General features: G+C 41.6%; 3 protein-coding genes across 3 annotated transcripts; 1 reads left to right on the plus strand and 2 right to left on the minus strand.

The window, feature by feature from the left end:
• Positions 1-3637: 3637 nt before the first annotated feature.
• Positions 3638-4419, minus strand: LOC133909776 (uncharacterized). The gene has a single exon (XM_062352331.1). The coding sequence runs from the start codon at positions 4305-4307 to the stop codon at positions 3849-3851; it is 459 nt and encodes a 152-aa protein (XP_062208315.1). The 5' UTR covers positions 4308-4419; the 3' UTR covers positions 3638-3848.
• A 5206-nt stretch (positions 4420-9625) lies between these two features.
• LOC133895646 (beta-glucuronosyltransferase GlcAT14A-like) lies at positions 9626-14067 on the plus strand. Its single transcript, XM_062336111.1, has 4 exons — positions 9626-10378; positions 12645-12720; positions 12800-12915; positions 12990-14067. Exons 1-4 carry the CDS (start codon positions 9877-9879, stop codon positions 13502-13504), a joined length of 1209 nt encoding a protein of 402 aa, XP_062192095.1. The 5' UTR covers positions 9626-9876; the 3' UTR covers positions 13505-14067.
• Positions 14068-15656: 1589 nt separating this feature from the next.
• LOC133910312 (E3 ubiquitin-protein ligase SINA-like 7) lies at positions 15657-17650 on the minus strand. The gene is made up of 2 exons (XM_062352813.1): positions 17489-17650; positions 15657-17006 (listed from the first exon to the last, which is right to left on the minus strand). The coding sequence occupies exons 1-2, from the start codon at positions 17648-17650 to the stop codon at positions 16347-16349; spliced, it is 822 nt and encodes a 273-aa protein (XP_062208797.1). The 3' UTR covers positions 15657-16346.
• Between the last annotated feature and the right edge of the window lie 7953 nt (positions 17651-25603).

Genomic DNA, 25603 nt, shown 5'->3' on the forward strand with positions numbered 1-25603 from the left:
AAGGATGCGGGATATGGGAATCATATTGTACAGATGGTCTTGTATGATAAGAACATTAAAAAGGAGTGGATGCTTCTGAATGTGTATGGTCCTGCTCATGAGGAACTTAAGACTGAATTCTTGAGTGAACTCTCAAACTTCTGTTCTAATGCTCATCTTCCCAAATTATTAGGGGGTGATTTTAATATTCTTAGATATACAAGTGAAAAAAATAGACCTACATGCTTTACTAGAATCTCTGCCTTGCTTAATTATATCATTTGCTTTCATGAGTTGAAAGAATTACATATGTGTGGGGGTTAGTACACCTGGTCCAATAATAGGGCTAATCCCATTTTGGAAAAACTTGATAGAGTTTTGGTTAATTGTGAGTGGGAAGCTCTTTTTCCTCTTGTGATTGTGCTGAAAATCATGAGAGATCATACAACAGTATGTTTTTGATCTCTTCTAATGTGGAATAGAGGTTAAGAACTCTTAGTTTCATTTTGAGCTTTCTTAGCTAGAGCATGAGCAGTTCAAAACCGAGGTTCAAAAAATTTGGGATAAAACTAGAGCATGAACTCTTATTATCTTTAGTAAGAATAGAACACATGAAAATCTTGATCCCAAATTTGGCAATGCTGTGGAAAACTTTGTATTGTTATCACCCTTTTAACAACCAAGTTTCATGAGACCTCTTAAAGCAATGAAGTTCTTCATTAGCAAGCATTTTTTGAAGGTAAAAAAGAATTTGTGTTTTTCTAACAACCAGAGACTCATTGAGAGGACTTGCCTCCTCTAACAATCCCAATTGAGTTAATTCCTCCCTGAGGATTGCTCTTTTCTTTTTCTTTTGGACTTTTAAATGACCCACCCATCCTTTTATGTAAAGTTCTCAAATTTCTTAATTTGGTAATCATCAGATCAAGATTTTCATGTGTTCTATTCTTACTAAAGATAATATGCTCAAGAGGAAATAGAGGGGTGATGATACTTGTTATTTCTATACCCAACCTGAGAGTTGCAGGCATATCTTTTTTTTTGTCCTATTGCTAAAGTTATATGGGGTTTTGTAGCTATTTGGATTGGTGCTAACACCATCCCAAGTTCTATCGTTCAGTACTGTGATTGGATTGAAAAATATGTCAAAGATGATTTTTTTTTTTTATTCTATGGGTTTGATTGCCATATGTTGGGCCATTTGGAAAGCACACAATAAGAATTGCTTTGATAAAAAGTTGATTAGGCATCCTAGTGAAGTCATTGTTCACTCTTGCTCTTTGCTGACTATTTGGGCGGATTATCTCAATAATTTGAGCAAGGAGGAATGAATTCGTGTTGCTCAAAGCTTACTTTATATAATGTCTCGTGTTATGATGCAACATCAATCCTCTCAATTTGCTCCTGGTGGCCTCCTTTGACTTCCCCTTACTAATGAGGATAACGAAGAGGATCATGATTCTGAAGATGAAGATGGCCGGTGTTGATGGGTCTGATTGTGTGCTTGTTGTTGGAAGCTACCTGATCTTTAGTGAACTTGTTCTCTAGGCTTTTGTGCTTGGTTATCTTGTTTGTTAGTGGGTCTTCTCTGGTCTTAGGTTCTAGTTAGGACTCCTTTTCATTTATGAACTTGTGCTCTTCATATTCCTTAACTGTTGGTAATGCATGGTTCCGTTATTCTCATAATGGAAATGAAGTATTCCCGCGTTTGAAAAATGTAGGCACATAGAGTGATTTCATGCTGACTCTGGAGATCTAGAACAAAATTATACACAAGAACTCATCATTTGTACACATTCACATTAACTTGGACATGGTGTCGTGTTTCTTTCACTTCATGATTCATTGGTCATCATTTCCTGCTGGCTACTTGGAATAGAATTTCGTGCAACATTCATTTAGAGAGAGAGAGAGAGAGAGAGAGAGAGAGAGAGAGAGAGAGAGAGAGAGAGAGAGTTTTCTGCAAGGTTCTTTATTTGAACGAGATGGAGATGGAGATGCATATTTTATTAACTCTTATGTGCGGAACTCACGCGCCGTTATTGATATTGTACTAATCTTAGCTTTATTGATATATATTCAAACATTATATCAGAATAACTAATCTATTAACCACTGCACATGCAAGACCTATAAATATTTTAGAAAATATATGAACAACATAACTTCGTGAAATACCTATGATTTAGCATTTAGAGGACCGATGAATATATTGACCATAATTCTTGCTATATTCCTCTATTGAATCAAAGCCAAAGTTATGTTTCTTGTTTTTTTTCTCATATTCATGATATTTGTTTAATATGTATGGCCATTCATGGTATAATATTTTTTTTTCTTTTTAAGTTTGTCTCTAGACTTCTCGATGTAATTGAGAAAGACCGAAATTAATGTCTAGATGAAAAGGACAAGAAATGTTGCAAGGAAGCGATACTTTGGGTTAGTACCATGTATTAAGGTTTTTTTGTTAGTTTTTTTGTAACGACAGATATAGGTAATTTATAACCACATATTTGGGGTTTTTATTAGTTTTTTCATAATGACAGAGATGGGAAATTTAGAATCATGTATTAAGGGTATTTTGGGTTAATTTTTTCATAATTACAAAGATGGGTAATTTAGAAACATGTATTAGGGTACTTTAAGTTAATTTTCTCACAATGGCAAATGTGAGTCATTTAGAAACATGTTAGATCCAATGGCTACTGTTGCCGATGATGATTACAGTCCACTAAATTGATGGTCGTATGTTTTGTTTATTTTTTATTGAGAATTTTTAGTATTTCTCTCTTTTTCTAATGCGTCTCATCTGACGATTAACATGGAGGCTCTAAAAAGATCCTCTAATTAGTAATAGTAAGATTTTTTGTGAGATTTTTTAAAATTTCTCTCTTTTTTCTACACACCTCATCTGAGGATTAATGTGAAGGCTCTAAAAGTAACATCCAATTAGTCATAGTAAGATATGACTGTGAGTGGAAATAAGAAGATAATAAATGAATGACTAGTGATTCAGATAGGAGTTGGCCTCCAGGTATAATCTATCTCACCGTCAAGTGTTTGAATAGTCAAGAACCTAATTATACTTGCGCGTTTAACTTGGAATAAAATGACCGCTACAAAAATCAGATGTGAAGGTGAGGTTGACTGTTCATCATATAACGGTTTAGCAATTAAATTTTATTGAAACTGAACTGGCCGGGGAAACTGCCTGCTATATTAATAAGAAAAAAGCTCGATGGGCTGAAGTGTTCTATTAATTAAGGACAATTAAATTATGGTTCTGATAATATATATACACGATGTATTACTTCTAAGCCTTACCTTGCTGTTTGGACGCTGTTGGGCGCATTGGATGATGCATTCTCTGATCCTAAATCCTTGCTAAACCAATCGTGGTTGCAAATTACAATGTTTGATACTGTTAATTTTCAATAGGAAAGAACTAAGTATACAAATCAAACACATTATTACATGAGCCACTGGCTCAGGCATCAGTTTCTCTGTATGTCGGTTCAGTAACTGCCATAACCCAGCATTGCGCAATTCAGGTTGCTTGAAAATTTTGCAACAAAAAACATCGATGCTGTTCAGTTTGAATTATCTGTACCGAGTGTCCTGAACTTTGTTGGATGGAACTTAATTCGAATGAGGCTGCTTAAGTCGAACATTACTACTGTAGCAATCTATTGCAAATCCTCCACTGTTTGAAAATCGATTGATTTCAGATGACACTGCAAAGAATTGTCAAGACTAAAAAGAATTTGCATACAGGTGCAAACAAACAAAAGAATTTGCTAGTATAGTGCAGTGCTACTACTATACACGGGCCAGATTGCCTCGAGGCCATGATTCTTTTTTGGACTCAATCAAGAAACGTGGTGCACAGACTGCAGGACGGCCTCGGCCACCGCCGCCAGATGGTGCAGCGCGGCGACGGCGGACACCGGCACACTGCCGAGCACCAAGGCCGCGACAGCAATGGCGACGCTGGGCCTGGTGCCCATGAGCATCAGCTGCAGCGCGCCGACGAGGCCTGACACGTCGGAGACGTAGGCGGGGTAGTACCGCTTCTCCCACGCCGCCCACTCGGCGGGCGCCTCGTAGTTGGTCTCCGCCATCCGCGCCTCCCGGATCCTGCGCCGCAGCACGGACATGCCCTCGTCCACCAGCGCGCCGCCGTACTGGCCCCCGCCGCCGCTCGTATTCCGGCGGAACGCGGCACAGCGAGCCGTCGCCGACGGCGATCTTCTCTTCGGCAGCGCCGGGCCGTGGTATGCCCCGTGACGGAGCGCGGCCGTTGTCGTCGGGAACGAGAGGGAAGACATGGAATCGGCTCAAGATTTTATCTTTGTTTCCAAGGCAAGAAGAAGAAACTTCACACTGCAGCAAGCGATCGAGGGAAGAAGAATCAATCGAAGTTGATGAGGATTTGAGCCCAAATGGGCTTGCATTTATAGGAACTGGGGCTTGACGCGTAGGAAGTAGACGAAGCATAGTTTAAGGGTGCAACCGCGTGATTAGTTCCCACTCCAGCCAACAGGAGGGTGACACGTACAGAGATTAAGGAGTAAGAAACTGCTACTGCAAATGCTGCTACTTTGGACGGTGATTTGAACCATAGTTTATTCGTGTGGTACAGAGAATCATCGAACAGGAACAGCAATAACGCCTGTGCCTGCCGTCTCTCATAATTGAGCTGAATTCAACTAGTAAATAAAAGCTTCTGGGCGGCGGATTAATATATTGCCTTGCCCATACTGGGATCCTCTCATGGCGAGATGCTGTGGAGAAGATGCAGCTTCGTTCTGATAAAAGAAGAGAAGAATGGTCAAATATGGGAGGGAATTGGGCAGCAAATGTGGTTGCTGCCATGAACAAGTACATGGAGTTGGTTGAGGAGTATAATGAACTAATAATGCTATCTCCGGTAGATATTTAAAAATGTGTTTTTTATAATACTATTATAACATCCGGTCCTTTATAACACTATTATAACATTCTTTAATATCATTATAGTACTCTCTATTTTTTCTATCTCTAATAGCTATTTTATTTTTTACATTATATTACTCTTCTCTTTGCTTCAGATCCATAATTATCCTTTGTAAATAATATTGTAGGAGAAGAGAATCTCAAATTTGAGTACCTCATCCCTGCCCTTAACACTATAGCACTAGATACCACCTCTGCTGGAGTGTGACAGGAGGCAGCAAAGGCGGTAAAAGTGCCTGCTGCAGTGATGCCGGTGACGTTTGCTACCGTGAAGAAAAAACTAGAATGGATTGTATTACTTTGGTATTAGATAAGATATGGGCTCTAGAGAAAAATAATGCAAGACAAAGGTCTAGACATAGAAATGTGCCAGAAGGAGATAGGAACATAGCGTACTTTCAAGCAGTAGCTAACCAGAAAAATAGGAAAAAACACATTGCGGTTTTAGATGGTCCTGATGGGCCTGTAAAAGATGCTCCTAGTATGCTTAAAATTGCAGTAGAATATTGTAAAGATTTGTTTAAATTTGAGGATAGAGGAGGGGTCTCTTTAGATGAGAATTTTTAAAAAGAGGAAGAGTTAGTGACTTAGGAGGAAAATGATGTTTTACAGGCTCCTTTTACTGAAGAAGAAATTAAGGAAGCTGTTTTTAGTTGTTATTTAGTGGGGGCACCAGGTCTTGATGGCTTACCTTTTTTTTTTACCAGAAGTTTTGGGATGTCATAAGTCAGATTTGGTTAGTATGTTCACTGCTTTCCAAGAACGAAAATCAGATTTTTAGACTAAAATTTGCTATGCTGACTTTAATTTCCAAGGAGAATGAGGCTAGAAGCATGAAAAAATTTAGATCTATTAGCCTTCTTAAATGTAGTTTTAAAATTTTCTCCAAGATTCTTACTCTAAGGTTAGGAAAATTTTGTGATAGCTAATTTCTGGATAGCAGAGTGCTTTTATTAAGGGTAGGTATATTTTGGAAAGTGTTGTGGTTGCTCATGAAATAGTTCATAGTATTCATAAAAATAAGGAACCAAGAGTGATTCTAAAATTAGATTATGAGAAAGCTTATGATCGGGTTAACTGGGACTTTCTTTTTGAGGTTTTAAAAAGTAGGGTTTTTGGTCCACTGGATCAATTGGGTGAAACAAATTGTTATGGGATGGTCCATAGGAGTAAATCTTAATGGGGAAGAAAGTAGTTTTTTAAAGACCGGGAAATAGTTGAGACAAGGAGATCCTCTATCCCTTCTTTTGTTTAATTTGATAGGTGATGTATTAACTAGGATGCTTATGAAAGCTGTAGATAGAGGTTTGATTAGAGGTTTGTCGTCAGGACCGATTTAAGGACAGACCAATACCCACGCCATATATTGAGCAATGAATTAATCTTAATATATGAAAATTTCACATATAATAACATAACACAATGTCATAACTTAACGTGAATATTCGTTATTACAAAGGAGACCTTCGAGGATCAAAAAGCAAATAAACACCGCAACTAGCTTGATCTTCTTATTCCCGCATCTCCCACATACAGTCGATGTAGAGAACCACCTTAGAATTCTCCGTCCTCAAAATAATCCTCAGAGAAGCCAAATTTCATACCCGTGGTTCGTTAACGGCAAAATTGGGTGGAGTAGGTCTGTATGGGATCCAGATGCCTGACGTCGATGTCGTTGTAATTTCGTTGCTAACACTTGAATTTGGGCCCACACGTCAGCGACGTTAGGGGATTCTCGTCTGTAGGTATGTTCTATATATGTATATATGGCCTAAAAGTTATTAAGACTCAATCTTAAATATATAACCTCACATAGCCACAACTCTTTTCAGTATGGATATGCGTGAATACCTATTTAATAATTCTAGATCACAACCTATTTTATTTTTCCTTAACGTAATTAGGTGAGAGTAAATCTTTAATTTATTTTTTAAGTGTTAAGATCAACTCGTGCTGAGCGGCCACCTCCTCGTGCTGTGCTTGGCTGTTCAAATTTTTCCCATTCTGTCCATGTTCAAAACACAAGATATTGTGCAAACTTCTTCGATTTTGGGTTGATAGTTCATAGAATTTAATTCATGTGGGAGTGATCTCTAAATTTTTTAATGTTGCTTTTTGTTCATGTACAAAGTACGTCGCAAATGCGATTCATCCCTTTGTTCCTCGTATTCATGTTTGGAATGGAAAATCCGGATGTTCATGTTCAATTTTTGATGTCCATGTCCATGCTTTTCGATACAAAAATGCAAATTGCTGCTGTCAAGTTTGAGGAACCCGCCAGGTGTCCATCAATCGCACGGGGCCCAGTGCAGGAAAATATTGCATGCTGCCACGCTGTCATCCTTAGAAGGATAGGAGGGATTTGATTTTTTGATTTTTAAATAAAAAATTGCAAACTATTAGCGTTTAAAAAATTGCATATATTTTCACGGCTAGATCTGTAATTTTTCAAAACATATATATATATATATATATTTGCAATTTTTATTTAAAAAAATATAAAAAACGGAGGGGTTTTCTTAATTGGGCTTCTCTCTGTGGGCCAGGGATGTACGCTTCGTCTCATTTGTTCGCGTGTGAGGTAGTGGGCCAGGTCATGGGTTTAGGTTGGTGGATGGCCAGGTGGGCCTTTGACATCGACTAGAGTTCACGTTTAATGCAGCGGCCCGTGACCGTGACTTCCCAGTGCAAATGCATGACACACTCTCAGCGATTTTTTTAATTTTTATTTTACAATATTTAAAAAATATGTACCCATTTTAAAATATTGCACATCTAAGCTAATTATCGCCCAACACTGCATTCTATTGTTCTATTATTTTCAAAATTCAATACACTGCATTCTATTGTTCTATTGTTCTCAAAACACCGCGTTCTATTGTTCTCAAAATTCAAAATACTATCAAAATAGTTATAAAAAATTATAAAAATAATGTATATTATAGTGGATACTATAATCTAGCTCTAAATTTTTTAATATAACAGACTATGTACAATAAATTTTCTTTTTTTGTTTCTCATTGCAAAAATAATTATTTGAGTTGATAATTTTTGGAGAGATAGATTATAACATCCTCTACAACATACTTTTTTTTAGAATTTTTCATAACTATTTCAATAGCATTTTGAATTTTGAGAGCAATGAAATACAATGTTTTTCTATTTTTTAATATGTTGCATGTTGGAAATACGATATTTTTAGTTTTTTAAAGCTATCGTCCTTTCAACAGTTAATATAGACATATATTTTTGTAAAAATAAAAAATAAAAAAATCCACAATCAGCTCGTGTGTATGCGTGCGTGTAAGTGTTGCATTGAGATTTCTTAAAAAAAGTCGCAAAGTTTCTCCTTTCTTTATTTTTTTAAAAAGAGAGAACCCCCCCCCCCCCCCATTTTTCGAAACTAAGCGGGTGGCAGGGTACAGTACAAAATCTATGACATCTGATCCAAATCATACGGTTAGAGTCTTAGAGAGAGGTAGAGATTTCTCCTTTCCTTTGCTGGGTTACAGATTGCACAGAAAATGGAGTTTGTAAGGCGTGGGCTACATCTGGATAAGTGTTGTATTCATGCTGGCACTGTTAACGTGCGCTGATCAGTTACGCAAATCTAAGTAGATAAGCGGAGGGATGTTTTCAGTGTCGGCTCCATCCGTTCATAAATAATAGATGTAATTTTGTTCTTCAATTTTTAAAGTTACATTTTAACTAAAATATTCTTATAAAATATATTATTTATAGCTACAAAATTTATATAGTGTAAAATTATTTTAAATTATAAATCTAATTATATTTTTTATATTAGATATTTTTATAATTTAATTAAAAATACGTAAAGTTTGATTTTTTTAAAAAAAAATATGTCTACTTTCTGAATGAAGGGTACTAATTTATTGTACTCCTATGTTTTTAAATACTTGTTAGTTTTGACTTAATTATAAAAACTTTGGCTACCAATTTTAAATGAATACGTACGCAAACGGTTACAAGTCTATAACGTTTGAAGTACCTTAGTCTATAATGTTTAAAGTACCTTAGACAATACGTCGGTCTTTTTGCTGGTGAAGGGAAAAAATTGTAAAATAAAATTGAAATGCCCGCTGATAGCTTCCGAAGGAAACAATAGGAGCTCAGCTTCTTAATCACACTTAGCATTTTAGCAAAACGCTATGCGCAGCCGACAAACGCAGGAGTTTAATTAGTACGTCAGGCTGATGATGACACTCGACGCTCTCTCGAAGCGTCAGCGCTCGATGCCTCTGTTCCACTGGCATCCGGGACCCACGAGAGTACCACGTACTCACAGACGCGGCGAATGCCTCCCCTTCGCATCGCAGCGACCCCCGTCCATGGTATGGTAGAAGGCTGCGCACCCGTGGCCCACGCGTCATTGTCGTGCGCGGGGGGAGGCGACTAGGTGAGACCGTGAGGGCGAAGCAAGCACCGTTCGCTCGCCCCATTCGACAACCTGCCCCGTGCTCCGTCACCCTGACTCGTGGGCCCCACTCCCTCCCCTCCCACGAGCCACACGGCCTTTTCTACTCCAGCCGGGTACTCCTCACTGACAACCGGGTCAGTATTTGTAGGGTCCCACATGTCAATGGCAGTGAGACAATAGCGTCGATACGGCAGCGACAGGCGTCTCACGCTCGCGTCCCTCCTCCCCTGCCCCTTTCTCTTTCCCGTGCCGAGCGAGCGAGAAACGTACGCCAGAAGAGCGGCGCGGCGCCATCCCGATCTCGCCATTCGTCCCCCGATGCGATCTCGCCAAACCCTAATCCCGCAGCTCCGGCCGTCGCCGGAGCCCTAGCGCCGAATGCGGCAGTGACGCGCGGCGTGGGCTGGCACCACCGCTAGCGCGTGCCTCCGTGCGCCCGTCCGTCCTCCTTGCCGCGCCGAGCCATGGGCGCCGCCGACAAGTGGCTCCTCCCGCTCGTCTCAGTCTCTTTCGTCTCGCTCCTGCTCTTCCTCTCTGCGCTCTCGGGTTTCTCCGCCTCCTCCACGCTCTTCGCCCGCCTCCCGCCGCCCTCATACGTGCGCCGGGGAGCCGCCGCGCCGCCCTCCTTCGCCTACCTGCTCGCAGGCGGGCGAGGGGACGGAAGGAAGCTCCTGCGGCTGCTCCTGGCCGTATACCACCCCAGGAACCGCTACCTGCTCCACCTCTCTGCAGACGCGGACGCGTCCGAGCGCGCCGAGCTGGCCGCGGCCGTCGCGCGCGCCGCCCCCGCCGTGGGCGCGTTCGGGAACGTCGACGTCGTCGGGCGACCCACCGCGGGCACCCCGATGGGATCCTCCGGCCTCGCTGCCACGCTCCGCGCAGCCGCCGCGCTGCTCCGGCTGGATGCGGAGTGGGACTGGTTCGTCACGCTCAACGCCGCCGACTATCCCCTTGTCACTCAGGACGGTAAGATTCAAAATGCTCAGCGTCTGTTAGCACAATTTGGTTGGGAAAGATGCGCTTTTTATGTACGGTCTTGTCCGGATCTAAGGCACATCTGAGATCTTTGCGTGGTCGTTATACATAGAAGGAAGGTTGCTTCCTCCAAATTTCGTTTTTAGAGGCCTTTCTATTCTTGAATTGGAGGTAAAGCACGGAGTACGAAACAGATCAGGAATTTGCAAGGGAAGCGTCTTTGGTTGTTCGGTTAACGGGTCGCTGTAGGTAGGAAAATCAAATTTGTGTTCTTCAGAGCATGATGCTGACTTGGTTTAAGTGATGTTTGATGTTTCCTTGCACATTGTACAATTATATATTTGCACAATTTTAGCTGCAAGGACGGCGAGGCACTAGAAACCCGCTTGGTGGAGCCGTTAGGGTTAGGTGATTTGGAAGAACATATTTGTTCGAATTTGAAGTATTTTTTTGGACTCTGGTACGAAAGCTGCCCTAGGAGGACATATAGTACTACCTACAAATATAGTACTATATGTGTATGCTGTTTCTCCATTTTCTACGTTTCTATCTCCACTTGTCCAACTCAACAACTCGGTGACTAATTTCTGTGCTTATCTTTATACAGAAGTACCTCAATTAGGTCTCTTCTTGTTAGTAATGAGCTATGCAACTCTTCTGTAGCTTTGTTCCGACATATAGCTGTACACATATGGCCATTCACTTGTATTAATACCTGTCGACTATCTTGCTATACACTGCCAAAAGAAGCTGATTACCTAGCATCAGAGGCTCCTCAGCCTAATCATATGGTAGATTACCTTAAATTGGGTGTAAGACTTGCAGTTATTTCTTCTCTAGGAAACTTTCCTTTGACTTTTTTTTCCCTTCGGTAATTAGATCCTTTTTCTCTCAAATATGTCTCAACGATCCTGTTGAAAACTAACAGTAATTGCTTTACTGGATTCCAAGCGACTCTCAGATTGCTGGTTTGCCCTATGTACTCCATCATAACGAGGCATGTTGACAGACATAGGAAAAGATGTAGGAAATTGCGGAGACCATGTGCTGTTTGTTGCTCTTTGGTTATATTATATATACTTCTAGCTTGTGAAATATAATTTGGGCAAGTTACCTACCTTACATTTTGTTATCAACCATAATGTAATCTGTTTTACTGAAGTCGGGGCGTTGGGTTAGTTGGTTTGTGGACAGAAAGGCATGACGTGTTAATACCCTTGTGTTATCTTCTCGTGCTTACTATCTTAAGCAGAATACCTACATTCACCCTCCCTAGATCTCACCATTTGTTTATATCATAGATGGTAAATCTTGTTCATACCTGTTATTTTTTCCCAGGATGTAACTGTTCTATTGTGTGCCACCTTATCTCACTATGTAAACCTCATAACATGGTTTCTGTTATTAGCTTAATGGAAAATGGGGTTTCTCAGCTTCAAAAAAAGAAAAGAAAAAAGATGGTAGTTATTTTCCGCTGAATTGTGTGTTATGTGCTGGTTCCTATTAGCAATTAATCTTGTCACGAGTATGTACATGTGAACAAAACTGCGTGCCCTGTGTGGACGTGCACGAATTTGTGTTTTGGTTTTGCATGTATAAGCATGGTGCCAGTTTGTGTGAGATGATATGATAGATTGGTTAGTGGTAGAATGAATGTGATTTGCTAGTGTGTGGACGTTTGCAGTTTTTTAGCATGCACTTAGATACATGCATGCTAGGAGAATGAGTTGCATGTACAGAAATAGTCAAGGGACATGGTGTGGAGCTGTGCTGCACAATATGGGTGCACAGGCCCTGGAAGTTGGCTGAATTAGTTGAGGCATGCGCCAGACTAGTGCACTCTAGAGTTCTGTGTATATGTATGGGAGTCATTGATTATTTAAGTTGAGAGAGATGAATAAAGAATTGACAAAAAAGTGTAGCCCACACCCACATGTGCTGTGTGTGTTTGAGAAAAACACAGGTGAGAAGTAAAGAGTTAGAGGACTTGCGCGATTTAACTCCAACAGCTCCATAAAATATGTAGTTCACATTTCACTCCCTTCCCTACTGAAGTATGCTTTTGTTTTGAATGAATATTGCTGGCATGGTTTCAATAAGCATTTGCATATTGATGATCTGTTAGCATTTCTGGTTTTGCATATTTGATCTTTAGCTTCTGATTTGATGTTTCTTGCATGTGCGAGACTTCCAACTGAGAGCTCTTGAGGGTTGTTGTTTTTCTAATTCTTCTTTTTTGTATTATCTCTTGCTGCAGACTTGATTCATGTCTTCTCCTCTGTGCCAAGGCACCTTAACTTCATTGACCACACCAGTGACATTGGATGGAAAGAGTATGTGCTATCTGAACTTACCAATATTTTTAACTGTACTCAGTGCACCAGTATTAGTTTGGCCAATATATTGTTGTAGGTCTCAGAGAGTGCAACCAATCATAGTAGATGCTGGAATATACTTGGCAGGGAGGAATCAGTTCTTCCAAGCCACAGAGAAACGGGACACTCCTGATAGTTTCAAAATTTTCACAGGCATTTCTCTTTACTTGCACTTTGTTTTTCTCTAATTTGATAAAATAGTTCTCTGATTTCTTTTCTGATGATAGGTTCTCCATGGGTCATTCTAAACCGACGCTTTATAGAGTATTCTGTGTTTGGTTGGGAGAATCTCCCAAGAACCCTGCTCATGTACTTCACAAATGTGATGCTACCTCTGGAAGGGTATTTCCACTCGGTTGTATGCAACTCGGATTTCCGTAATTTCACAGTGAACAATGACTTGCGGTATATGGTGTGGGACAATCCACCTCAGATGGAGCCCCATTTCCTAAACTTTACACATTATGATGGGATAGTGGGGAGTGGAGTGCCTTTTGCGCGGAAGTTTCGGGAGAATGAACCTCTATTGGACAAGATTGATGAGAAAGTACTTCGACGTTGGCGTCACAGACCTGTTCCTGGTGCCTGGTGCACAGGCAGAAGAAGGTGGTTCAGTGATCCATGTTCCCAGTGGAGCAACGTCAACATTGTGAGACCTGGCCCCCAAGCTGAGAAATTCCGCAGATACATGAATCAGATTTTAGAAGAATCAAATTCAGGCAACAACTCTTGCAGGCAATAGCAGTACTGAAGCATGTGGCTTCACTTTCCATGGTTCAAGCGAGCATTTCTCGTTTTGCACAGAGGGGCTCTCCATATCTGTAGAACTATGGCTCTTCTCCTTCGGGAGTGAGCATTTTTGCACCTGGGTTATGAGCACACGGCCAAGGTGAATGGATCCTGAAGCACTGTTTCTGCATCCCCCCCCCCCCCCGCCACCCCCCGGGCAGACCAAACCCTCCCACATTAGGATTTATTTGGTTGATCAAGCTTGATCGATTCCTCCTCTGAAACAAGAAGTTCTGGCCCGGGAGAACTGGGTTTACTCTTTCCAGATTTTTTGGTAATTGTCATGGCTTCAAGGTCTCGTTGCATACTACTTGGAAGCCAGAGAGCTTAGGGTGGGAAACTGGGAATACGGAAGCTAATAGGCATTGTAATTAGTAGTGATCAGTTGGATGACTTGTGCCTTTGTTTATAGAACTTATGGAATTCTTGGTGCTACCATACAGAATTGCGAAAAATGAAGAACGGGGAATGCTGTTGTGGTTAATAGAATGCTTACATATTCTTTTTTCCTCCTGACCAGCAGTTGTTCTCATGTGTCCTTTTGATCTTTCCTCCTCTCTTCTGTATTTATGCACTAACAACTCTGGTCTCTTGCTATTGCGCAATGCCAATTCTATAGTACAGAACTGTAGTGAGCTAATGATCTGGATGTGAGCAGTAGCATTTTTATCGCGTTTAGGACCTGTTCGAATGTGGTGAATTGTTCCAAACTATGGAAAATCTGGCGCAATAAGTGGATGTAACTGGAATCCAAGTGCACATTGGGTAGTCTAGGACGCCTTCCAGTCACAATTCACAAACCATAGCTGGTGAGGTTTAAGATTCGGGGAGAAGATTTTGGGTGGGGCGCTGCTGTGGTCAGCACGGTGGGCTAGTGCTAGGGTGAGAGAGGCAAGGACGTAGCGTGGCTGTTGGCGATACGGGGAAGCTAAACATGGGAGATGGGTAGAAGAAAGAAGATCCACCATTAAATTTGAATTTGATGGTCTAGGGTGTGGACTGATTTTTTTTTTCAAAAACAAATATCTGATTATTAGCATTCATCATAGAAATATTAGCAAATGATACAGCATCTTTAAAACAAGATAGATTGTGCAATGGTTTACTAGCATTTGACAAGTAGCAAACGGGTTAGGAGGATGGCCGGTGGGCTAGTGCTAGGGTGAGGGAGGTAAGTACGCCGGGTTAGCGTGGTTATAGGTGACACAGGTGGAGTTGAATGTCGAAGATGAAGGTTGAAGAAAGAAGATCCATCGTTTGATTTGAATCCGATGGTCTAGGGTGTGGACTGATTTTTTTTCTTCAAAAACAGACATCTGATCGTTAGCATCCGCCATAAAAATATTAGCAATTGATGTAACATTTGTAAAACAAGATGGATCATGCAAAGGTTTACTAGCATTTAACAAGTAGCAAACGGATTACCTAATGGAGTTCATTAACTTGGGAATGGGAATACCAAGTCACAGCTTAACCTCTTACCTGCCACTAAGTGTTACTTAGATAGCTATATTTATTTTTTAATAAGATATCTCGAATCCGAGTTGGATTTTCCAACAATATCCGTATCCAGGTATTAGGCCGCTTCAGACAACTTTTGCATTCCAGACTGATAACAACATTATGCAAAAGTTGCGTACAAACTTTTGAAGCGGTCTAATTCTTGCAGGAGCTACGATAAATCTCCATATTTTCAAACGGGGCTTTTATTTCAGCTCGATGAACACTGGGATGTCCTCGGGAGAAGAGTCCCATATGGCGTCCGGGACGAACAGGAACGCGCTCGCCGAGTACGGCCTTGGCAGCCCATCGATGTTGTCGGCCTGCCTGGACAGCGAGAGCTCGCCCGCCTTGTCGAACACCTCGATCCTGTACGGCTGTACTTGAACTCCTCGAACGGCTTGTCCATGAGCCGCACCATGGACAGCGCGCGCACCGCCGGCACGTCCCTGCCGACGACGAGCAGGAACTCCAACCTGCCGGGGCCGAGGCTCACCACGCTGGCTGCCTCACGAGACCGCGTCCTCAGGCAGCCGGGCCTGACGCGGGTGCGTTGCACCGCCGGGTGGTCCAGCTCGACGTGGTCGCGGAGGGACGCACCGGCGTAGCCGCCTGCGCAGCCGGCGATGGGGGCAGTAGCACGGTGCGTAGATTCACGACGCGTCGTGGGCGGACTTCTCCGCGTAAGGGACCATCGCGGTGCAGCCGTGCTGCCGGAACTTGCACGGCACGGACAGGCCGCCGAGGATGCTCTCCATGGCGCGGCAGCGGGTGGCGGTCTCCGGCTCACCTGCACATCAGGCAGAACCTAGCCTGACCGGTGCAGCACTCTGAACATCTTTGGTACACTGCATGCCAACCAAAAAGAGAAACGAAAAACAGTGTAATGTGTCTCTGTAACAGCAGAGCATCACTGGATTTACCGTTCTTCTCGGATTTCATCTGTACTTTCCAGTTACTGCAATAAGCAAGTCATTTAGATCATGCGCGTTTATGATGCCAATCATATCCTTAAGGATTTCATGCTAATCATGTATCTAAAAGTTTCTAAACTAGTTGAACTACTTACCATGCCCATAGACTGCATAAGTATGTTGTTTGACAAAGAGCAGACAGACCAGCAGATGGAGTTCACTGAGGAACGCAGCTTACAAGTTAAAGACTAAAAGCAGCTATCGAAATGAATGTCCAACATACCACAGTCGGTAACTCGGTATGCAATTCAGGAATTTTGTTGAAATTTCATAGGAGACAGTCTAGAGATTAAGAAAAATCCACACGTTCCAAACAGGCCTTCATTTCAGCTCGATGAACACTGGGACGTCCTCAGGGGAGGAGTCCCAGATGGCGTTGGGGACGAACAGGAACGCGCTCGCCTGGTACGGCTTCGCCAGCCGCTCGACGCCCTCGGCCTGACCGGACAGCGAGAGCACGCCGGCCTCGCCGACCACCTCGATCTTGTACTTGAAGTCCTCATCGTCGGACGGCTCGTCCATGAGGTGGAGCACTGACAGCGTGCGCCCCGACGGCACGTCCTGGCCGACGACGAGCAGGAACTCCGTCCTTCCGTTCCCGAGGCACGCCACGCGGGCCGGCTCGCCCCCGCGCATCCTCAGCGCGGTGAGGCAGCCAAGCCTGACGAGGGTGCTCTGCACTGCCGGGTGGTCCACCTTGATGTGGTAGCGCAGGGACGCGCCGGTGTAGCCGGCGCAGCCGGCGATGGGGCAGTGGCACGGGGCGTGGATGCACGACGCGACGTGGTCCTGCTTGTCCGCGTACGGGACCATCTCGGCGCAGCCGTGTTGCCGGAACGCGCACGGCACGGACAGGCCGTCGAGGATGCGCTCCATGACGCGGCAGCGGGTGGCGGTCTCCGGCTCACGGCACATCAGGCAATCGTAGTCCAGAGCCCCATCGGTGCAGCACTCTGAACACGAGATGTGGCCTTTGGTGCACTGCATTCCAACGGAAAGACAAAAGAGAGAGAGAGAAAAATAAGGTGACGATGAAACAGCAGAGCGCATCACCATTCACCGGGTTACCATTCTTGGCTGATTTTACCTGTGCTTTTCAGTGTGCAACTCATTTAGATTTCGTTAATTGCTGATGCCAAGTATATTCGTAACTCTTAAGCCTGTCATGCTAATAACAGTTTATTAAAGTAAATCGGTAACAACAGTTTTGTGATGGTTGAGAAATTCAAGTGTACCTACTGAAATGAGAAGATACTCACAAAACACGTGAATTTAGCAAAACAATGCAGGTGTAACATGGATGATTTCCTACAGGCCAGTGACCATTCAGAAATAAACAAAACAACCATATGCAAAAAAAAAAAGAGAAAAAATTGAGAACATTATAGAACTTAAAAAACCTCAAGGCATAACGGAACATTCAAAATGAGAGATTGATTAATTTCACACACATCCATCCATACCTGGAAAAGAGGTGGCGTCAATGGACCGAAGCAAACGCCGCATTCCAGCAGCTCGGCGTCGATGGCGACGGTGATCTTCTCCTTGTCGTGGTGGCTCGTCGCAGCCGCGGCCTCACCTTCCACCCGGACCACCTTCACATTCGGATGATGCTGCATTGTCATTGTCGACCCCCAGCTAGCCCTCTTCCTGGGAAACTCCGTTGTTACGCGCCTGAAGGTGTTACTCGAAGGCCTCCTCTCGCCGGCCATCTAAACACCGCTCCCAGATCAGCAACCGGTAGTTCTTGATCAGTACACCAATCAGTTATGGCTGTGAAATTTCAGAGATTTTACAAGGCATTGGAAATGGAATCGAAATTGTGATACTGCCTGCACGCCAACAAGACCGCTATGTGTGTGTGTGCATGAGACCATGTATGCATCAGTTTGCATGTTCCTATTCTTCGTATGCATGCAGCCTGTACTACTTACTAATCGCTATGGACGATATAATTTGCGCTATCGATTCACGAAAAAATGGAATAATCCCGGATATGACACTCAATAGAGGATGGAACATCATCCTTCAATATACAGATGGTATAACCCTATTTATCGAACCTGACTTGAAAAAGGCTTGGAACACAAAGCTTTATGATTTCGAACACTATCCAATCTCAAAATCAACTTCCACAAAAAGTAAACTATTTTGTTTTGAGAAGGCACAAGAGGATGCCAAAAATTATACACAGCTCTTTGAGTGTGTGATGGGCCAATTACCCTTGAGGTACCTTGGCATTCCAATTCACTACTGGAAATTGCGAAATGCTAATGGAAAAAGAGTAGAAGATGGACTTGCAAAGAGACCGAGCAATTGGATATGCAAACATCTAGCACCAGTGCATATATTTGTCCTTATCAACTCGGTTCTCTCTAGCCTACCACTGCACACGATGTCCATTTTTCAAATTTCACAAGCGGCACTTCAACGACTCGATTACTTTAGATTTAGATTATTGACAAAGTGATGGTTATAAAAAGAAGTACCGCTTAGTGAAATGGAGGAACATCTGTCAACCTAAAGAGTAGGGTAGTTTAAGGATCCAAAACCTCGATGTGCAAAACATATCCTTACTATGTAAGTGGCTATTTAAACTGCTTAATAAGGATGACAAATGGCAAGAATTGCTAAGGAATAAATATTTAGGGACAAAGGCTCTATCACATGCCCAATAAAAACAAGGGGATTCTCACTTCTGTGCTGGGATGATGAGCGTGTAGAGCTATCTGCTCCACTTTGGTACATTAGTTATCAAAGATGGCTAACAAATTAGATTCTGGAAGGCCATGTGGTTAGGGAACTCACCACTACGTGATCAATACCCTAGATGATACAAACACCTAATATGAATATCAAATTCCCGAGGAATCTAACTGGTACAAGGTTGATAGCTTGGAATGACCTATGGTTAAAGCTTACCTATGTTAATATCTACACAAGAGTGGGATGAGTTTTGACCTAAAGCGGTCAATTCTTGGTGTCCTTATGAGTAAATTTCAAAAATCTACAACTATTTTGACATATGTTACAAAAAACTATAACTTCTAGTGTTTATTTAAAAAATCTACAACTATCTTGACACATATTGCAAAAAATTACAACTTTATCACCATGGATCCACCTATCATCCTCTGACAATAGGTGGCATAGAGGATGACAGGTGAGCTCACGATGAAAAAGTTGTAGTTTTTTGCAACATGTGTCAAACTAATTATAGATTTTTAAAATGAACACCAGAAAATTGTAGTTTTTTACAACATATATTAAAATAGTTGTAGGTTTTTAAAATTTACCCGTTCCTTATATAGGGCCCAAAAACATATTGATATCCCAAATATAAATAAATATATATGGAGGTTGAAAGTACTTCTAAAATCAAAATCTTTCTATGGTATCTCCAATAAGGAATTATGCTAACAAGGGATAACCTAGAAAAAAGAAGATGGCAAAGCAGCCAAACTATTGCTTTTGTCATAAAAACGAGGGATAATTAAGCACCTTTTCTTTGAATGTCAATTCGCCCATTTCACATGGTTCATCATCCAGTTGGCTACAAATATTTACCCACTCTACAATGCTTCTCATATGATGAAAAACTGGCTACGAGGTCTTAGTAAAAGATTAAAAGCTTATATATTGGTTGGAGCGGCAGTGTTGTGCTAATCCTATGGCTATACAGAAATGATATTATCTTTAATAAGAGGAAAATTTTATCTCTTTATAGGTTATATATACATGTGCATATTGCCTCTGTACTTGGTTTGTGTTTTAGCATGCAGACTCTCAAGGGATGGTAGCAATGACATGTACGCGACTAGAGCAGACGATCAGCGAGCTATTTGTCAGATATAGATGGGGTTCTTGGCTTTGGATCATGAGTTCATCACCATAATGTCATCTATTTCGAGTCTTCCCTATCAGATGAGGAGTCTACATTGTTCTCGTTTGATCTTTTTTTGTCTTACGAACTATGTGCAGAAATCGGAAGCGAACTCTTAAACGATTGTATCATCTTGTTACGATGATAAAAGTTAATAAAGCTTTCTTTATCGAAAAGAAAAATGGCACTCAATAGAGTGGCAGTAAAGTCACAACTCACAAAACATGAATTTTGCAACTCTATTAAATGGCATATCTTCTTCAATTCTCACCAAAAAAAAAAAAACTCAAGAATACCACATTGTAAATTGCAGTCAGACAGGCCACATTTGCCTCAATAAACTCATGTAAGAAGAATAAGGCAGATAATAAAAAATATGCAGTTCTTCAATCTTTCTTCTTCGAAGCGCATTCTTGGATCTCTTTTAAGTGGATTCCCCAAACCTATACGATTCAAAGTCTCGATATTTCGAATTGATCAAAGAGAACAGTTTGCGCAAGATCATAGTAACAGGGATCAAAATACAATGGCGGATCTAGAGGCTAGGCGGCTCAGGGCGCACTTAAGAGCCCCCTTAAACCCTTCCCTTCTCAATTTTTGGACATGAAAGAGAGAAAAAAAGAGAGGAGAAATACAGAAGGGGAGGAGGAAAAAAAAAAGGAAGGAAGAGCCTCCTAATTTTTGACTCTAATCCGTCACTGTCGAAGTATATATAAACTTGATATGGGATGTGGCAAGGAGACTCACCTTGATGGATGGATGATCGATCACCTGGTTCGCCTCCTAGAATCGAAGGCGCCGCCGGCCTGCGATCTCTTCTTCGATGGAGTGTATCCGTTACCCTGCGCCGTAACCTACTTGGGTGTTTTTACCAGAGATCAACTGACTGCAAGGGGCGGAAGGTATTTATATCCACGGTGTAAACGGGAGAGCCGTCATGGCTGGAACGTGAAAAAAATCGCTACTCTACCGTACGTGATACTGTACATGTGCCATTCGAGGACCAACATGGTAAACATGGTATAAATTCCATGTACCGTCGTACAAATTGAAACATCTCTGAATATACCTTCATAAAAGAAGTCGAGTAGACGACTTGTTGTAGTTGAGCTAATGAGTGATAACTTGCCAAGGTCGTTGGCGTGTGTGACCGTGACTAGCTCAGATGTTAATTTGGGATATCTACTGGAGTAAGAAGGCATTTTTGTCCTTTGAGTGGAGCTGTTCAATCAAACCTATGGGGTGTGTTTTGGTTCATGTATTTCTTCCATCCTGGTCCAACGGATGAATAGAATCCCGAAACGAAACTTGTTTGGTCGCTTATATCTGCTGTTGTTGACTTATCAGGTGAGTTTACTTATCAGTGTTATAAAATTATTTTTATACAAGTAACTAACGACAATCTCAATTCTTATATCCGCTCATACAATCTCAGATTCAATCAATCAAATAAAAACTTAGTCCAATCTATTTAGACAGATACAACCAACTAAATATTTATCTTTTTAATAAATATGGCTCAACTCAATCTGCTTCTCCTCAGCATATTTATACGATGCGGCTCTACGGAACCTCATCCAGAGAACGAAACACACACTCGATTCGAGCTTTACTCCACAGTCTGATCTGATAGGTGCATGCTCTGCATCCACTTATGCATACGAGTCCACTTATCAATATCACAAAATCATCTTTATACGAGTAAGTAACTAATCACGATCTCAACTCGTACATCTACTCGTGCAGTCTCCAATTCAGTTAACCAAACAAAAACTCAGCTCAACCTGTCTAGATAGATATAACTAACCAAACACTTTTCTTTTCAACAAATATGATTCTACTCAACCTGCTTTTTCTCAACACGCTTATACAATACAACTTTATAAAATCTTATAAAAAAACCAAACACACCTACAATGATATTAAAGTAGCGAATGCTTCTCCACTAAGCAAGAAAAGCCAGTGGTGACATATACATGCGAGTGGAAGTGGAGCAAGATGCATGGTACAAAGGTGCGTTCAGAGCAAGGTTCAGTGAAAGGAACCATGTCTGCAATTTGGGAGTGATTGGACGTAACAGTTGGTGTCATGTAAGGTACTGTTTGGTCAAGTTTCTAGATCAATTACGAGGACTTATTCAAATTATATTTGAATTAATTAAATTGAAAGATCATTTAATAAGGTAAGAGGTAGTACACGTCCGTCTCTCGATATGCCACGTGCTAACCCATATTTCACTACAATATTCACAGCCACTAAATGATTAAAATAAATCTAATTCCGACAGTCCCGATTTATATCTTTTGATAATTCACAGGAAAGCTATTATCCACACATATCTTTACCAATATAAACATCACAATATCACGATTAAACAAAGTTTCAAGTTATTAGAAGTTTATAAATGAAATAAATGACAAGGTATTTTCTCGTGGAATAACAAATACAAGAAAACAAAGACTGGTGGAGCCTTTTGCCCACAAGACAACCGACCGGGATTAGTGTTAGTATAGTAACTACTCATCACCACACCGCTCTCGGTAGGGCACAAGTAGCCGGCTTCTAAACTTTTTCTACAAAACAATCAACACAACACGATGAGTATGAAGGTACTCACAAGTCTTAATCATATGGGTATATATATTCCCAACTCTAAGGATAATGTATTTGAATAAATTAGCAACGAATAGACACACAATTAAATTGAATTATGCGAAAAACAATTCAACCTACAACTTAACATATGAGTACCTACATAACTTAATACTTAAGTTATCCCATCGTGACCATAAGAACATAACCGTATACAACTAGAGAATATGATTATCTCAACATAGAACATAGCCGAACAATCTCTTCTCATCCCACACAACCTCCACACCACCAATCCCAAATGAGACTCTACAGTGATGTATAATAAATATTAAACTTTCTTATAACCGAGAGCGTGACAATTCAAATTAATTTCACACCCTACAGAGGAATACATCTTTACCCACATGATATGAGACCACCCTTCATACAACCCATCGGTTGCAAGCGATGATTCACGTGACAATCATTCACGTACCCACCCCGGCCTTTGTTCACATGCCCGAGTATACGGAGGCCACCTTGGTCTACTCCAAGAGCAACCTCAAGTGCCTATACAAACCTTCTCACTCACATCCCGAATGTATGAATTAAATGAATGCGGTGAATTATGATACTTGGCTCATTCTTACCCTATTCGGATATATGGTAGTACAAAAAAGTGCTTAAGTCAACAGCGCTAATGAACGGTGCTTAAACGATGCAAGCCGTTTATGGCATTCAGACCCCTCTCCTGGCTTACCCCTAGAATCGTCCATATCTCGTCTGATTCTCACAACTCATTATACCAAAATCATTATCATCATGAAAATAATCAAACCTATAGCTCGCGAGCGATATAACGTTCCATCACCCGACTTCTACCATGACCTATGTATTGCTAAGTATTTTGGATAAATTTTAAGTTAGACATTAATATGGTTATCCCAAGGTTATAAGGATTGAGATTGTCAATAACAACATAGGGATAAATGCAAAAAGATAGGTACTATCCAATTTCTTGATATTAACTCGCTAAATATACATACACGACACATTATAATATCTAACAAGTTAACAAGGAATTCACCAAAATAACAAAAATATAAGAGAAATATGCATTGATACTTGCCTTGGTGTTCTACTTCACAATCAAGATCAATCACAAAACTCTTCTCAAGAAAACGCATCACTCTCGGGTTCACCGATCACTAAAAGAGAGAAAAAATGTATCGCAATAAGCATAATGAAATACCATAAATTATGCTTTATGATGCATGATCATGAATAAGATGCAACACAACATGTTGTGAAAATATTTTTCCTAGTTAGCAAATATCATAAGAAGACTAGCAAAATTGGTTTCATTAATTTTAGACTAGTAATCAATTAATGGTGAATTAATGAATATTTAATATGATTAATTTATCTTAGAAACTTAATTAATTATTTAATGATTGTAGATATGTTTAATAGGTATATGACATTATTATAAAACCAACAATATTTGTTTCATAATTTTTGGAGCTATAAAAAATTATTATGAAATTTACAAGTTTTAGCGAAATTGTAAACTGCACTAAAACGGGTCTGCCTGAGTTGACTATGGTCAGATTGCTAGGAGTGGCAGTTGGACCGTGGAGAAGGGTGGTTAGATTCTTGGAATAGCGATCAGACCACTATGAGACGCGATTAGACTGTTGTGCTCAGCTGGTGGTACTTGGCAAGCTCATCGGTGACGCCTTTGGCCAAAGCCGGCACCTAAACACTCTATGTAACTAGGGGGTCTATTTTAGGTTCATGGGTCAAAAGCTTAGGCCCCATGTATCTACGTCTATGGATAGATGGAGCTCAGTCCTATGGCTATGTGGGGTGGTGGAACTTGGGGGGAAAAGAGGGGAAATGGGTTGACTAGCTTCATCTTGATGTGGGGAAGCTCTCTAGAGGGTTGGTCGGTTCTGGGAAGCTATGATATGGAGATCAGCTTCGGGATGCTCTAATCAGTATGAGGTGGAAGAAGATGTGGGAAGCTTCTCCGATGAGAAGACGATGGGGAGGAGCTCAGGGAAGTCTTCGGGAAGCTAGGAGCAGCCATCTCCATCGATCTTCGACCATCGTGGTGGCCGAGGTGGAGCTCTCCTCTCTCTCTCTTCTGGTTTTGGGTGGAAGAAGGTTTGGGGCTTGCTCCGGTGAGAGGATGCTTGGGGATGAGCTCGTGGATGACATGGGGACCTTCCCTTTCAAGCTTCAGTTTCTGTTGAGCTCGAGGTGGAGGAATGGTGAGGGATCTTCCCTCCCTCCTCCTCTCTCCCTCAGGTGGGGAAGAAATGAACGAGTGAGGAACTGAGAGGTGGGTGATTGGACTTCAGTGTCTAATTTGAGCCCTGACGGTTAGACCGCGGGCTAGACTCATGTGCTGAAAGTTCTCTTTCTTTTTCCTATTTCTTCATATTCTTTTTCTTATCCTTCCTAACTGGTTTTGGGGCTTCCTAAGCATTTCTAAACAATTTTCACTCATAAATATATATGGTAGAAACACGCATTGATGAATGACGTAACATTTCTAAAATATTTTTAAATACTTAAAACAAAAGCCAAATGCATGAAGTATGATGTCATGATGCATATACATACTTTATGACTAGGTTTGGGTTTTGGGGTGCGACATATCTCCCCCGCTAAAAAAGAATCTTGTCCCTAGATTCAACAAACTCAGGGGAAAAGGGTGATGTGTTAAACATCACCACAAAGCGAGAGATGGACTCTTTTGGTAGCAAGATGTCCTAAGGGAATTGACTTGAAGTGAAAAAGACTTTTCCATAAGTGGAAAAATAAGATTCATTGTGCCCCTCGATCTTCGTGAGCGAGAAAGTCACCAAAAAGGACCTTCTGTGCGCTGGCGATCAGATCGTGGCTAGGCCCGATTAGACTGTATCATAGTGGTGGCCCAACCGCCATTTGGATAGAGGGGATTTGGCTTAGGTGGACTCTCATGGTAAGACCATGAGCTGGGTGGTCAGACCGCCTGGCGGACAGAGGCCAAAATGGTACTACATGCCTCTGGCGGTGAGACCGACAAGGGCGCAGTTAGACCGCTAGGAGGATCTTTTTCCAGCTGAGATTG

The sequence above is a fragment of the Phragmites australis genome, chromosome 2 (genome assembly GCF_958298935.1).
Source record: "Phragmites australis chromosome 2, lpPhrAust1.1, whole genome shotgun sequence".
NCBI lineage: Eukaryota > Viridiplantae > Streptophyta > Magnoliopsida > Poales > Poaceae > Phragmites > Phragmites australis.

Coding starts and splice junctions, on each gene's coding strand:
- LOC133909776 (XM_062352331.1), bottom strand. CDS start 4,307: ATGTCTTCCCTCTCGTTCCCGACGACAACGGCCGCGCTCCGTCACGGG.
- LOC133895646 (XM_062336111.1), top strand. CDS start 9,877: ATGGGCGCCGCCGACAAGTGGCTCCTCCCGCTCGTCTCAGTCTCTTTC. Junction 10,379..12,644: donor TCCCCTTGTCACTCAGGACG/GTAAGATTCAAA, acceptor CTCTTGCTGCAG/ACTTGATTCATGTCTTCTCC. Junction 12,721..12,799: donor AGTGACATTGGATGGAAAGA/GTATGTGCTATC, acceptor ATATTGTTGTAG/GTCTCAGAGAGTGCAACCAA.
- LOC133910312 (XM_062352813.1), bottom strand. CDS start 17,650: ATGACAATGCAGCATCATCCGAATGTGAAGGTGGTCCGGGTGGAAGGT. Junction 17,007..17,488: donor TGACGCCACCTCTTTTCCAG/GTATGGATGGAT, acceptor GTTGGAATGCAG/TGCACCAAAGGCCACATCTC.